Source organism: Xyrauchen texanus, chromosome 9 (assembly GCF_025860055.1).
Source record: "Xyrauchen texanus isolate HMW12.3.18 chromosome 9, RBS_HiC_50CHRs, whole genome shotgun sequence".
Lineage (NCBI taxonomy): Eukaryota > Metazoa > Chordata > Actinopteri > Cypriniformes > Catostomidae > Xyrauchen > Xyrauchen texanus.
Genome location: NC_068284.1, coordinates 133,128 through 149,062, shown reverse-complemented (window position 1 = coordinate 149,062; position 15,935 = coordinate 133,128). Strand labels below are relative to the sequence as shown.

Here is a 15,935-nt window from a genome sequence, read left to right as displayed (position 1 = left end):
TAAACTTGCCTTGCCTTGCCTTGCTAAATCTGGCTGCAGCTGTTACGATCCCTGGTTGTCTGCCCCGTGTTTTTGGCTGGACGCTCCACGATTTTGTGGAGGAGACGCTGCTGGCATGCGGCTCGCCATTCACTGTGGGTGTTGTGGAGGAGGATCCTGCCTCTCCTCCCACAGTGGTGACTCTCCAGTCGTCCATGGCTCGTCCTGTTTCGCCTGCTCCAACTGCCAGCAAGCCAACCCCCACGCCTGCCTTGATCAACGAGCCAGCGCTGCCAACTTAGTCCGCCCGGAGGAGGAGGAGAAGAAAGGCTTCTGCTCCCCAGTCCACGCCTTCCACGGTCTGCAAACCAGAGCCCATGCCTGCCACGGTCTGCGAGCCTGAGCCTACGCCAGCCACGGTCAGCGAGCCTGAGCTCACGCCAGCCACGGTCAGCGATCCAGCGTTGCCAGTCTTGTCTGCCCAGAGGAGGAGGAGAAAAGGAAAGGCCTCTGCCCTCCAGCCTCTGCCTACCACAGCCAAGCAGCGCCTCCCGAGCCTCCCAGGGCTCCGCCTCCCGAGCCTCCCAGAGCTCCGCCTCTCGAGCCTCCCAGGGCTCCGCCTCTCGAGCCTCCTACGGCTCCGCCTCCCGAGCCACCTACGGCTCCGCCTCCCGAGCCTTCTACAGCTCCGCCTCTAGAGCCTCCTACGGCGCCACCTCCCTCGGCTCCACCTCCAGAGCCTTCTAGGCCTCCACCTCTAGAACCTCCTACGGCGTCACCTCCCTCGGCTCCGCCTCCAGAGCCTTCCAGGCCTCCACCTCTAGAGCCTCCTACGGCGCCACCTCCCTCGGCTCCGCCTCCAGAGCCTTCCAGGCCTCCGCCACTAGAGCCTCCTACGGCGCCACCTCCCGAGCCTCCTACAGCTCCGCCTCCCAAGCCTCCTCCGGCTCTGCCTCCAGAGCCTTCCAGGGCTCCGCCTCTAGAGCTTCCTACGGCTTAGCCTTCCTCGGCTCCACCTCCTGAGCCTCCCTCAGCTCTGCCTCCTGAGCCTCCCACGGCTCCGCCCCCTGAGCCTCCAGAGCTTTCCATGGTTCTGCCTCCCTCGGCTCCTCCTCCTGAGCCTCCCTTGGCTCCGCCTTCCTCGGCTCTGCCTCCTAAGCCTTCCTCGGCTCCGCCTCCTGAGCCTCCCGCAGCTCCGCCTCCTGAGCCGCCCTCTGCTCCGCCTCCTGAGCCTCCCTCAGCTCCACCTCCTGAGCCTCCCACGGCTCCGCCCCCTGAGCCTCCAGAGCTTTCCATGGTTCCACCTCCCGAGCCTTCCTCGGCTCCGCCTCCTGAGCCTCCCTCAGTGCCGCCTCCTGAGCCTCCCGCAGCTCCGCCTCCTGAGCCTCCCTCTGCTCCGCCTCCTGAGCCTCCCTCAGCTCCGCCTCCTGAACCTCCCACGACTCCGACTCCAGAGCCTTCTACGATTCCACCTCCTGAGCCACCCATGACTCTGCCACCTGGCTCTTCCACGGCTCCGCCCTCGGAGTTCCCCATGGCTGTCCTGTGGCCGCCTCCCAGGCCTCCTGAACCTGTCCCTGTCCTGTGGCCACCTCCCAGGCCTCCTGAACCTGTCCCTGTCCTGTGGCCACCTCCCAGGCCTCCTGAACCTGTCCCTGCCCCATGGACTGCCTTCTTGCCCCCTTCTGCTCCCTTGGACTGTCTGTTTGCCCCTGGTGCCCTCTTTTGGTCTGCTAGCCCCCCTCCACTCCCTGGACGATTTTGTTTTTTGGGAGGGTTTTTGTCTTTTTTTTTGGATCGTCTGGAATCCGATCCTTTGAGGGGGGATTCTGTTACGATCCCTGGTTGTCTGCCCCGTGTTTTCTGTGTCACCGTCACCATGTTTCCCGGTCTTCATCACTATGTCATTGTTCGCACCTGTTTGTCATTTGTGATCATCCTGTGTCTGTATTTAAACCCTGTTTGTTCCTCCATTCCCTTGTCGTTCATTGTTCCCACTGTTTTGATGTTTCTGGAAGCCCCGATGTATACTCTGTCTCCTGTTTCAGCCGTGTTCACCCTGCCATGTTTTCCCAGTTTGTGTGCCCTTCAATGTATTCGTGTTTTTAGTTTCTGTTTACCCATCGTGGTAGTTTCCTTTGTTCCTGTCTGTTTATTTTCACTTTTGTTCAATAAAACCGCGTTTAGATCCCACTTCTTGTCTGCCCTCGTCTGCACTCTTAACAGCAGCATGAAAATAGTCCTTCTCCTCCTTATTTCCTGCTGGGTCAATCCCAAAAATGTGACCAGAGGATGCATGCAGATACTGGTAAAAGAAAAAAGAAATGTTTGAAATCAAAGTTGAGTTTTGACTACAGATCCATGAAGAAAGGTGTCAGACTTATGATTAAGACCATAAGAAATGATGGTATTTTGAAAGCTTTCACCAAAAACTTCTATTGATATAAAAAAAAACTTATTATGGCCTTATAGTTTTCGAAGTCCACCTGAAATAAAGTTTGATGGTCACATTAGTAGAGGCTGGTAAAGGTGTGCTTTCATGTCTTCAATGTCTAACAATATAATTGTACCTTCAGTAGGCTCTGTCAGCGTACAGCATCTCGGTCTCCATTGATGATGACACCAGACGAGAAGTGATTCAGGATGTAAATGGTGTTGTTTTGTACCATTTGGTTTAATATTATTTGGAAGTAGCATCCAATTGTCTGAGTAAAAGATACAATTATATAGAATATGAAATATTACATGTAAAATGCATATTAGATGTTACAGAATAGTAACCGATAGCTTTTCCGATGTGTAAATGTTGACATTGCATATTGGGCAATTGAATCCCCTTTAAATCACTCATGATTATTCTTGCCTCTCCCAAGAGCCAAGTGTGAGGTTTGATTTGAACTCCGAGTGATGAAGAGTGTAAGTGGTATTTTTGTCTGTTGACTGTAAACAGCAACTACCACTTCACATGTCTTTTTTGACCAAAGGGTTTGGATCTGCCAATAATATTTTCATGGTTGGTAAGATGGAAAATTCTGGGAAAATTAGTTTACTCGATAAGATTTTATTAAGGAATACCTGATTTGCTGTGCTCTGAGAGGCTGTAGATATTGGATGCTCTTTTTTCTATCCGTGCACTTTAGTGTTATCCCTCTGTTTTTGTTTATGTGTTGATAGGTCCACTGGTGTCTCTACAGTCACTTCGGTGTTATCCTTTCAGTTGGCATTGGGAAGGATTTGGGTGTCTTCTTCTTTACACTCTTGACTGGATAGATGTGGTAGTGTGGGTGGTGGGTCAAAATATATTGATTTGTGTTGATGTTTTGTAGAAGTTTTTTTGGCCCATTGTTCTTGTGAGTCCAAAAAGTTTGGTTTGGGGCATGGATCATAGTAAGCCATTAAAAGACCATGGGCCTTGAAGAGAACCATACATTTTGTGAATGAAGTCAGCAGGATGCAGGAACTTCTTGTTTTGAAGGATGCTCCATTTGACTATCCAAAACCACTGTTCAACATGACAGTTGTTTTCCCTGGTTTTGGATTGGCCATTGGCTGTGATGTCCTCAGAATACCTGCGCAGATCCCCAAGCAGCACGCCACTCCAGAGGGGAAAAATTGCCATGTACGTGTCCATGAGTACATCAATGAGCTGGGGACAGAAATAGATGTTTTTTCTCTGTCTTAACCTCAGAGTAGAGACTGCCAGCTTTATCCAGAAGGGCCCTAAAAATGTAAGTGAATGGTGATCTGCCACATATTGCTCTTACACTTTCAGTTATTTTAATTTCTTCTGGTATGGTTTCATCCTCATCCTCATTGATGGTTGATTTTGTCTGCATGATTTTCATATCTAGGAATTCTTTGGCAGCACTCACCACATCAGTCTCCTCAGCTGATGAAAACAACCCAGACATGTCTTCAAACACAGCTGTTGCTTCTTCCAGATTGGTGCTGTTTAACAACAAGGCAAAGCAGTTAGTGGCATACTCTTTTAAAGCCTTGCAGATGCTCTTTACAAAAGCCTTTAGAATGTGAGCAGAGCACAGATGTTAGACTGTGAAGTGTTTTAGGTCACCATTTTTTGTGTTGTTGGAAATTATGCAGTGGGCGCATTCCAGATTTGATGAAATGTGTTAAAAGCAAGAAGCACACTTCCAGTTAGTGCCCAGCTATAGTCAGTCTCCACATGATGTACCTGGCATGATTTAATTTGACATTTGGGCTGATGGAAAGTGTCAGGAAACTTGGACAGTGTTGGAATAGAATGCTGATCTGTGATCAGCTCAGTCACAGGAAGTGGTGGCTTGTTCTTTCCCATTCCCGGCAGTACAAGAGCATAATGCAGCACAATCTTGGGCTGACTGGGAATGCGTGAAATGACACTACCAGTTGCATCCAGGTAAAGGGTTACTGTAGGATGTGTTGGAAGGTGCTGGGCCAATATGTGTAAACCACATTGTGTATACAAGTGGACAGCAAATGGGTCCACCTTTAGGTAGCCAGCAATCTCAGGAGAAGGAGAAGCTGCATTCTTTCAATATCCTTTGTGTAAGCATCAGCTCCATAATGATGACATGATGTGGCCAGTTGAAATAAACCTCAGGACATCTTTGGTCGGGCATCGTGAGATGTTACCAGACAGAATCTCTTCAGTGGGTGCTGTTCTTAAGGCGTCATAATAGTAATTACTCACCCCATTTGTGATTGCCTTTGCAATTTTACCTCTTCGTGGATACTTTGCTTGCCTGAATTTTGTATCCTTTTTTTTGTGGGTTACCCAATCATTTCTCACAACAAAGAAAGTAACTTTCTTTTGTAATTTGATTGCTTTTTTTGGAATTGTGAATTTGTATTTTGCTTCACAACCTTTAAAGTTGCAGATGGCGCGTGCAGTAAAATGAGTAAGAAATCGTTTCCGGCAATGTTTTGCTGTTATATGCTGGTATTTAAAGGACAACACACAGCAAGGACTGATCTTTGTAAACTGATGATATAATACATCTGTCCATGGTTTTCTGAGCTGTTTTGCAGCTGCCAATGGTTTGATTTTTTTTCCACCCATCCGCAAATGTAATATATGTCGATCGTCTCAGGCGCACCCAGGGACCGAGACGTTAGCTCCAGAGCGGGTAAGCGAACCACCCCCAGACGGGGCTGCTGTACCCACATTCTCCGTAAAAGAGCTATTTCCTTTGTCTCTGGGTCACCTGGCCCGCAAATGCCATTCTCACGGCACTCTGCCGCCACACTTCAACAGTCCCGGCACGCTGGACGCGGACCCCCCGCCCTCAGCCCCATGACTGTTCCTCGGCCCGCCGGTTCTGACGAGTCCAGAGGACGCCGATGCACCTTCGCCTCCAGACACGCACTACCTGCTCCGCCCTGCTGCGAAGCTCTGCCAGGTACATCAAAAATACCACACCCGAGGTGGTAATGCGGCCATGATATGAACACTTCGGTCAGTTGAATTATTAGAAAAATAATTCACACCCGGAGTCACTTATACCACAATTACCACACCTCAAGACATTGTTCAGATGTTTTATTTCAAGACATTTGTCAGGTTTTTGTCCTTAAAACAAAGAATAGTAAAGAAAACGGCAGAAGCGCTGGGGGCTGCTTTGTAGCGGCATTTGTGCTGTTTCTCTTTCCCCCTTTTCTCCACAATTTGGAATGCCCAATTCCCAATGTGCTCTAAGCTCCTTGTGGTGGCGTAGTGACTCGCCTCAATCCGGGTGACAGATGACGAATCTCAGTTGCCTCCGTGTCTGAGACCATCAATCCACGCATCTTATCACGTTGCTTATTGAGCATGTTACCACGGAGACACCGCGGCATCCACCGCAGCATCCACGCACAACTCACCACGTGCCCCACCAAGAGTGAACCACATTATAGCGAACACGAGGAGGTTACCCCATGTGACTCTACCCTCCCTAGCAACCGGGCCAATTTGGTTGCTTAGGAGACCTGGCTGAAGTCACTCAACACACCCTGAGATTCAACTTGCAAACTTCAGGGGTGGTAAAGGGGGTCACCTGGATTGAATAACATGAATCCTCGGAAGAAGTCTATGTTGGGATTAGTGGCCTTTTTTTGGTTTTTATTGTGTCTGCGTTATTAGACAAGCAATCGTATTCATCATCTTTTTTAATGAGACAAGAATGTTTTCTTAACTCTTGATTTCCTTCACGTCCCCTCCTCACCAGGTTCGGCTGAATGTCAAACCAAGTAATATGGAACTGTAATGTGGTCAAGACCTGACTGGAACTGCTTTAGTTGTGCATAAACTGAAAAATGATTGCATGCCTTAGAACGTCTGTCAACCAATCAGAATCAAGTATTAAACAGCACTGTGGTATAAATATAAAATAATGTATTATGGTAAGGTTTAAGTTTGGGCCCAATGCTAGTACAAAGAGAATACATATGGTATGCATGTGTGTTCCTCAACAAATAAGTCAAAAATATTCATGTATATTTGCATTACAGATTGTGACTTTACTTTACATATACAACGTCTTCATATGTCCAAATGGACTGGAAATAGGGCTGTGCCGTTTACAGAACAGTCATACTCAGATAATCACGTGTCAAATAACCACATTAAATTGTTGAAAGGGGGAGGGTGTAAAATGTCCACATCATACTCACAGTTTCCTGTGTGGTGGAAGGTAACACCAGCTGTGGCTGTGGGCTCTGCACGTTGGCTTCCAGCCATTTCTCAAGTTTTTCCATTGTGCAGAGGAGTTTTGGCATTTCTGGAGAGCAAAACAGAGTGAAAATTGGGGTATTCAGTAGGGTAAACCTTCATGGACAGTTTAAAGTTAATATTTACCATAGACCCCCTTTAAAATTACTTTATAATTATTACATAATATTATATGTACAATTAAAAATTTACAACTGTCAACACTTGTTTTCAGTTTTTATGATTCTAATTTGAGGGTCTCATTTTCTGCCTTTAGTTGTTGTATCATGTTTGGTGAAGGTGGAGGTGGAACAGAGGGTGGAGCAGGAGAAGGTGCGGCAGGTGAAGGTGGAGAAGAGGGTGGAGTAGGAGAAGGTGCGGCAGGTGAAGGTGGAGCAGAGGGTGGAGCAGGAGAAGGTGCGGCAGGTGAAGGTGGAGCAGAGGCTGGAGCAGGAGAAGCTGTGGCAGGAGAAGGTGCGGCAGGTGAAGGTGGAGCAGAGGGTGGAGTAGGAGAAGGTGCGGCAGGTGATGGTGGAGCAGAGGATGGAGTAGGAGAAGGTGCGGCAGGTGATGGTGGAACAGAGGATGGAGTAGGAGAAGCTGTGGCAGGAGAAGGTGCGGCAGGTGAAGGTGGAGCAGAGGATGGAGTAGGAGAAGCTGTGGCAGGAAAAGGTGCGGCAGGTGAAGGTGGAGCAGAGGCTGGAGCAGGAGAAGCTGTGGCAGGAGAAGGTGCGGCAGGTGAAGGTGGAGCAGAGGGTGGAGTAGGAGAAGGTGAGGCAGGTGATGGTGGAGCAAAGGATGGAGTAGGAGAAGGTGCAGCAGATGAAGGTGGAGCAGAGAGTGGAGCAGGCGAAGGTTGAGTAGCCGAAGTTGGAGAAGAAGGGAATAGAGGTATATGGTGTAATTTAATTTTGTTCAACAGCTCCCTGTCAAAATGTACACCAACTGCTTGCCTCTGTATAAAACATGACAAAAAATGTAATATTAAACCCTGTGGTTAGTAACTCTAATTATGATTGAAATGTTGATGAGTGAAAGTTAGAAAGGTACGTGGGCCTATACTGGACATCATTGGCTTGAAGATAACATGAGGTTGTTTTCCTGTGTCTCTATGTGAGTAGAAGGTGTAGCTTACACTTCAAATTAATATTTCAGTTTATTAGGCTTGTCTGTTTACCAAGTTAGGCATATATTTTGGGTGTTGTCCTGTATTCAATCATAGTTATTGCAGAGTTGAAAGATCATTTTGCTTCCACTGCATATCTGCAGTCTTTAATTGTTGTAGTTTACAACAATCTGCTTACACTGATCATTTCTATTTAATGTTTATTATATGCAATACTTTGGACAGTTTGTCATTTTGGGCTGATTTTGAACAAGCCTGCTGTGATAGGCTGCAGTGTTGCCAGATTGGTTAATGCTGCTAATAATTGCAACCTGCAGAGCATTTCTCCCCCAATATTTTGAACCCCTAGCTTCTACTACATACATTTTTTACAATGCAGTGTTTTGCTTTGCATAACCTTCTCATCTGCTAGCGATTTAACATGACGGACATACTTGCATATTACCATAGTATTAGGCTATCAGTGTTATCTTTGTTTGTTACATTAGCTGTAATGATAAAAATACGTCTCAGGAACAAACTTATTAATTTTCGCTATCATTAACTAAGTTTCCATCCAAGGATTTTTTGCAGGAAAAGTTTTAGCGCATCAAAATAAAGCTAATGGAAATGTACATTATTGCTAAAATGTAACAAATGTCGACATAATATTTTCTGTTTAACTCAAGCGCATAAACTCTGATTTCAAAACTGGTTTGGAAACACTTTTTGTAGATAAAATTGTCATGTGACACTACATTTTTGCGTTAATGCCAGAGTTTGCCGCAATCGTTAGCCTGTGTTAATCATGACGACAGTAAAAAAGCTTATTGTACGATTATGGATTGATCGTTATGGCATATAGAGCCGATCTGCAAACGTGACACTTCCAGATATACCAACACAAAAAAATTTGCCCAGAAAACATAAAATTTCTGTGGACAAAGATGTTTTCACTTACAGCCCAATCCATATTTTAGACCTATATGCCTTTTCTTTACACAAACTTAAATGAGCTTTACCCTGTTCTGTAGATGAATAAAGTCAGCTGAATGACTCTCAGAATGTTCTGCACTTTTCTCAAAACTATAAACTATCAGAACTGTTTGTCCAATGCCGAGTTCACTTTCAGAAAACCAGCTTTTGAACATTTTAAAATGCTTAAATATTTTTAATCTAACACTCTTTACCTCAGATCGCATTTACTGAACTTCTTCAGAAAATGTAAATTGCATTATGACATTAAATTCATTTTAGATGATAATCAAGTTCAGTTGGTCGTTAAAAGATGCTGGAGAAATATGCGGGACATTATGGAGTTGTGATGCTTTAGATTAGATTATTGTTCAAAATATTGAAAATCAGGAATGTATCATAAATCCTGATATTACACCGCATCAATGTTTCTTTAATATCTGTGCACACATCATACATATCGATTGATGGTCCTTACACTAAGACTGAAAGTTTCCGCCACTTCTTGGTGAGGTTGCCAGCTTAAACAGGGCATGACGATTCACTTTCGGGTCAGAACCGGTGCCAACCTGTTATTGGTGCAACATCAGGACCAATATTACAGTCTTATCAGAAGAGCAACTGTTCCCTTTTGATTGCAATTCCTCTTCTAATTGCTTTTATATGTGAAGTTAATTTTAATGAATTGTCTCAATACTCTCCCCATTTTACCAAAACTTCAGAGGATAAAAATGAGGAATGTCTCGGTGGCGAATTGGCGATAAACACACATTTCTGAATGGAAACGGCTCAAGTTCAGATTTCTGATGCGCTAAACCAAAACCTATGCGACAAAATGTCGCAATTTTTTAGCACGAAACAAAATAGCGCGGAAGGTGGATGGAAACTTGGTTTGTTTGACATTGTATCACAAATAATAACTGACAGTGCACATTGATAAATCTATGAAAATTTGCCTATTTATGTAATAAAGCAGGTTTATTATGGTTTATAGTTCTCACTGTTTTAACTCAAGAGAACACATGCTTTCCTTTTGCACCTACGCACGCTGCACGAGAGTTTGTTTGTGGCCTGCTTAGCACTGCTTATTCTCATACGTTCAACGTTATAGTCATCGTTCATAGTTATTATTTGTCATTTTACCGCGTCGTTCATAGTTATATCCTTTGTCATTTTACCACGTTTCAGATTCTTCCGCTTTTTCTCCCGTTTCATCTGCGTGTATTTTACCGGTTGCTGCTGACACCTAACTAGAGTCTGTGTTTGTAGCTTTTAATCTTTAAACATCTGCCATTTTTAAGCACGCATCAGGTCTTCCCGTATTATTCTCTTATCGGGATTCAACTGCGCGCATATTCCACCTGTATCCGCGTTCTATTTTTATAGCGATTAAACTGCGTGCATTTTTTCAGCGCGCACCCGTTTTTTCTCCTCTGCGGTACACAGATTATTGCATCGATCTCAAAGCACCGCTTATCAAGAACAACCACCACCAACAACAAACAATTTTGTGAGGGATTCAAATCAACCTCAAAACCCTCACCGCTCAGGAACAACGAACAATTTGCGGTAAGTCATGGCATCGGCTCATGTTATTTGTTCATGCATTGCATGTCACATGTTTAAAATAGCCTCCTCCGTCAGCAGTGAGGGATTCACTTGTGATAAATGTAAGGAATTAGTCAGGCTGACGGAGAAGGTTAATGAGTTAGAGACTCGCATCCGAGCGCTAGTAGAGGTCAGTGAGAAAGAGAAGCCGGTAGATACTGTTTCGGATCGCGGGCAGTACAGAGAGCAAGACACACACTTTGGTTCCGGCTATAGAGCCCCTGCAGCAGGGCATTTGGGTGGCGTCTCGCGGCATACTCGTTCAGCAAAGAGACACCACTCTCCCGTTCCTGTTAGGGTTTCCAATAAATTCTCCCCACTCAGTGACACACCCACTGAGAATCATATTGAAAGAGCCCTTGTTATCGGTGATTCTATTGTAAGGAACGTGGAAATAGAGACTCCAGCCACTATTGTTAATTGCATTTCGGGGCCAGAGCGTCTGACATCAAATCAAATTTACAAGTGCTGGCTAATGCTAAACGTAGATTTTCTAAAATTGTTATCCATGTCGGCACTAACGATGTCCGGCTTCGCCAGTCGGAGATCACTAAAGATAATGTTAAAGAGGTGTGCAAATTTGCAAAAGCGATGTCAGACACTGTAATATGCTCTGGTCCCTCCCTGCTCGATGTGGTGACAAGGTTTATAGTAGATTAGTGTCACTGAATGGCTGGATGTCTGAGTGGTGTCTGCAGAATAAAATAGGATTTATAGACAATTGGAAAAGTTTTTGGGGTAGACCTGACCTGCTAAAGAGAGACGGACTCCATCCCTCCAGGGAAGGTGCCGCTCTCCTCTCTAGTAATTTGGCTCATAGACTTAATGATATTAATTGACTAACTGGGGCCCAGGTCAGGAAGCAGACAAACTGGTTAATCCGAGCGTCTGCTAGCTGCCATGAGACGTCACACAGGTCACATAAACTACAACACATAGAGACAGTATCACCTAGATATCTCATAGAGACTGTGTTTGTTCCCCGAACTACCAAACACAATACCCTCACTAAATCATTTAGAAAAAATTTGATTAAGGTCAAACTTGAACAAAACAAACAAATTAAAAATAAAAATCATATAAAAATAGGGCTACTAAACATTAGATCTCTTGCTACCAAAGCACTAATTGTCAATGAAATGATTACAGATCATAGATTGGATGCGCTCTGTTTGACTGAAACCTGGCTTAAACCGGATGAATATATTAGTTTAAATGAATCTACTCCCCAGGTTATTGTTATAAACATGAGCCTCGTCTGAAGGGCCGAGGAGGAGGTGTTGCTACAATTTACAGTGAAGTTTTTGGTGTTACTCAGAGGACAGGATATAAATGTAAGTCTTTTGAACTAATAATGCTTAATGTGACACCGTCAAATACAAATATAAATAAAAAATCTCTGTCAGTCCTTTACCCTTGCTACAGTGTATAGATCACCCGGGCCTTATTCAGATTTCCTTAGTGAATTTTCAAATTTTCTATCAGATCTTGTAGTTACTGTAGATAGAGCCTTAATTGTTGGTGACTTCAACATTCACATAGATAATGAAAATGATACTTTGGGATTAGCATTTATCGATATTCTCAACTCTCTCGGAGTCAGACAAAATGTAACAGGACCAACTCATCGCCATAATCATACGCTAGATTTAATTCTTTCATATGGAGTTGATGTTGATAATATAGAAATTCTGCAGCAGAGCGATGACATCTCGGATCATTGCCTCGTCTCTTGTATGCTGCGATCAGCTACTGTTACTCAATCTACACCACGCTATCGTTTAGGTAGAACTATTCTTTCGACCACTAAAGATAGCTTCACTAATACTCTTCCAGATCTATCTTATATACTCAATAAACCGCAAAGCCCAGAAGAACTTGATGAAATAACAAAAAATTTAAATGCAGTCTTCTCTAGCACCCTTGATGTTGTCGCCCCACCTCGATAAAAGAAAATTAAAGAAATAAGCCCTGCACCATGGTACAATGATCACACTCATGCTCTCAAGAGAGCAGCTCGGAAAATGGAGCGTATGTGGAAAAATACAAAATTAGAAGTATTTCAGGGTGCATGGAAGGATAGTATCTGTAGCTACAAACACGCACTAAAAGCTGCCAGGTCAGCATATTTTAGTAAACTCATAGAAAATAACCACAACAATCCTAGATGTTTATTCAGTACTGTGGCTAAATTGGTTAGGAATAAAGCCTCAACCGAACCAGATATTACGTCACAGCTCAAGAGTAATGACTTCATGAATTTCTTTACAGATAAAATTGAAATAATCAGAAATAAAATTGGAATTATGCAATCATCTGTCATAGCACCTCAGAAATCAGAGTCGACTAATTTCCCTCATGTGCATATTCAATCCTTCGCTATCATAGGTCATGAAGAGCTAACAAAACTTATCGAAACATCAAAAGCCACAACTTGTTTGTTAGATCCAATACCAACTAAGCTCTTAAAAGAGGTATCTCCTGTAATATCAGAACCTCTTCTTAATATCATTAACTCCTCCCTATGCTTAGGACATGTCCCAAGAAACTTTAAAATGGCAATTATCAAACTGCTAATTAAGAAGCCACAACTTGATTCTGGAGAACTTGCTAATTATAGACCGATTTCAAATCTCCCGTTTATGTCAAAAATACTAGAAAGGGTAGTATCCTCCCAAATATGTTCATTTCTACAGAAAAATAGTATATATGAAGAATTTCAATCTGGATTTAGGCCTCATCACAGTACAGAGACTGCACTTATCAGAGTTACAAATGACTTGCTCTTATCATCTGATCGCGGCAGCATTTCTCTTCTAGTGCTTTTAGATCTTAGTGCTGCATTAGACCACGATAGATCACGACATTCTCTTGAATAGGCTGGAGAATTATGTTGGAATTTGTGGAGTGGCATTAGCATGGTTTAGGTCATATTTAGCAGACCGTTACCACTTTGTCTATGTAAATGAGGAATTGTCAAACCAAACAAAAGTAAAATATGGAGTGCCACAGGGATCAGTTTTAGGGCCTCTGCTTTTCTCCATGTATATGCTTCCCCTGGGAGATATTATCAGGAATCGTGGAATAAGTTTCCACTGCTATGCTGACGATACACAACTTTATATTTCTTCAAAACCTGATGAGATTTCACAATTATCAAAATTAACAGAGTGTATCAATGAAATAAAAGATTGGATGGCCAGAAATTTCCTTCTACTCAATTCTGACAAAACAGAGGTTCTAATTATTGGACCAAAAAGCTCTAAAAATAAGCCACTAAAATATAATTTGACTCTAGATGGATGTACCGTTACATCATCTTCAACAGCAAAGGTGTTATATTTGATACAAATCTGTCCTTTGAAAATCAAATTACAAATGTTTGTAGAACAGCATTCTTCCACCTAAGAAATATTGCTAAATTAAGGCAAATGCTCTCGGTTGCTGATGCCGAAAAACTAATTCATGCGTTCATGACCTCAAGACTAGATTATTGTAATGCATTACTGGGAGGATGTCCAGCAAGATCAATAAATAAACTTCAATTGGTTCAAAATGCAGCAGCCAGAGTGCTGACGAGAACCAAGAAATATGATCATATTAGCCCCATTTTATCATCGCTACATTGGCTACCTGTTAAATTTCGTATTGATTTTAAAATTCTGTTATCTACGTACAAAGCTTTGAATGGTCTAGCTCCGCAGTACTTAAGTGATCTTCTAACACGCTATATTCCAACACGTTCATTAAGATCGCAAAATTCTGGCCTATTAATAGTTCCTAGAATATCAAAATCCACAAAAGGAGGAAGATCCTTTTCATATTTGGCTCCTAAACTATGGAATAATCTCCCTAACACTGTTCGAGATGCAGACACACTCTCTCAGTTTAAGTCTAGACTAAAGACTCATCTATTTAGCCAGGCATACACCTAATTTATCCCACACTTAGGCTGCTTTAGTTGAGTCTGCGGAACTAGAAACATTGAGCATGATCTCAAACTCTGCAATAAATTGAATGGCATCTACGCTTACATCTTTTTATTTGTTTCCCTGTCTCAACCTCGGGACTCCTATCCTGAGGTCACCAGAACCGGCTGGATCCAGCACCATTCCTGCTTCATGTTGGACTCCACTGCTACATGTCGCTGAATGATGATGACTAAATGCGGTCGATTGATGGACTACGATCGTGAAATGGAATGCATAGACTAACTATTGCCCACAAAAGCCTTCGTCGGCCAATTGACAGGGACACTTGCATCTATGTGAACCTCTACAATTAATCAAGATGGACTTCAAAGACTTTAAACATTGATTGTGTTTGAACTGTAAGATTAATGACCAAACACTGACCCTTAACACTTAGTTTAATAATTTTAAACCATGATTTTACCTATACATAATTAATATTTACATTACATTCATAATGTTAGCCAGAGGGGAACTGGCCCCCACAGTGAGTCTGGTTTCTCCCAAGGTTATTTTTCTCCATTAATCTACATCTTATGGAGTTTTGTGTTCCTTGCCACAGTCGCCTACGGCTTGCTCACTGGGGTTATTAACTCTTTCCCCGCCAGCGTTTTAAAAAAAAAGTTGCCAGCCACCGCCAGGGTTTTTGACGATTTTCGCAAAACTTTAATGGCCCGCAGAATATTTAATTCCATGAATATATGAAGATGCTATATATCAAAATAAAGGTCTGAGCCTCTGCTTTTAGGCAAATAAAAAACGATTTTATTTTATCTTCATTTGTTTTTTTTAATTCCATTAAGGCATTAAAGGTAGGCTTTGTCAAAAACAACATTTCGGACAAAAAGCTGAGAAAAAGGCATTTCTAGCTACATTTTGAGCTACATTCTCAAAACTCCACTTTACGTTTAAGGCGATCGCAGTCTGTTTCTTTGATCAAAGAGTTGCGTACTCTTTCAAAACATGCGTCATGGTCTTTCTTACCGTATTCCACCTAAAACACGGATACCAGGAAAATTCCGTGTTTGGCGGAAGCTTTTTCATAAACCCGGAAAATTCCGTGTTTGGAAGGGAAAGAGTTAATATAATTATCATTTAATTATTTTTAAACCATTAAAATCAAATTTTGTCTAAATTACACAATGATGATTAATCGACTTTATGGACGTTGCAGTTTTTGTCGTCTGTTAATGCTGATGTTCTGTGAAGCTGCTTTGAAACGATGTGTGTTGTGAAAGGCGCTATACAAATAAAATTGAATTGAATTACCAGATACATAACATTTCCTCTTTATCAAGGAAATATGCTTTCCACACTAGGCCTACTGTATATATATATATATATATATATATATATATACATATGCATCAAAATGGAATCCTTTTTGCAGAATAATAATAATACAAAACTTTACTACAATTTGAAGGATACAATTTGTTTCCATTACACTGTTTACATGTATGTTTATTGTTAGAAAAACAGCAAGGCTAGCTGAATGTCAGATCAGTAGTAAAATTAGATTCAATGTAGCTATCATTGTGGATACAAAAACACCACCTTAACCATTTAAGAGATTTTACATTTGATCAGTGAATCTAATGCAAAATGA

The 15,935-nt window shown here is 42.7% G+C and overlaps 1 protein-coding gene across 1 annotated transcript; it reads left to right on the top strand.

Moving 5' to 3' along the window:
• Positions 1-6,954: 6,954 nt before the first annotated feature.
• LOC127648943 (uncharacterized) lies at positions 6,955-7,527 on the top strand. The gene has a single exon (XM_052133789.1). It carries the CDS (start codon positions 6,955-6,957, stop codon positions 7,525-7,527), a length of 573 nt encoding a protein of 190 aa, XP_051989749.1.
• The last annotated feature ends 8,408 nt before the right edge of the window (positions 7,528-15,935 follow it).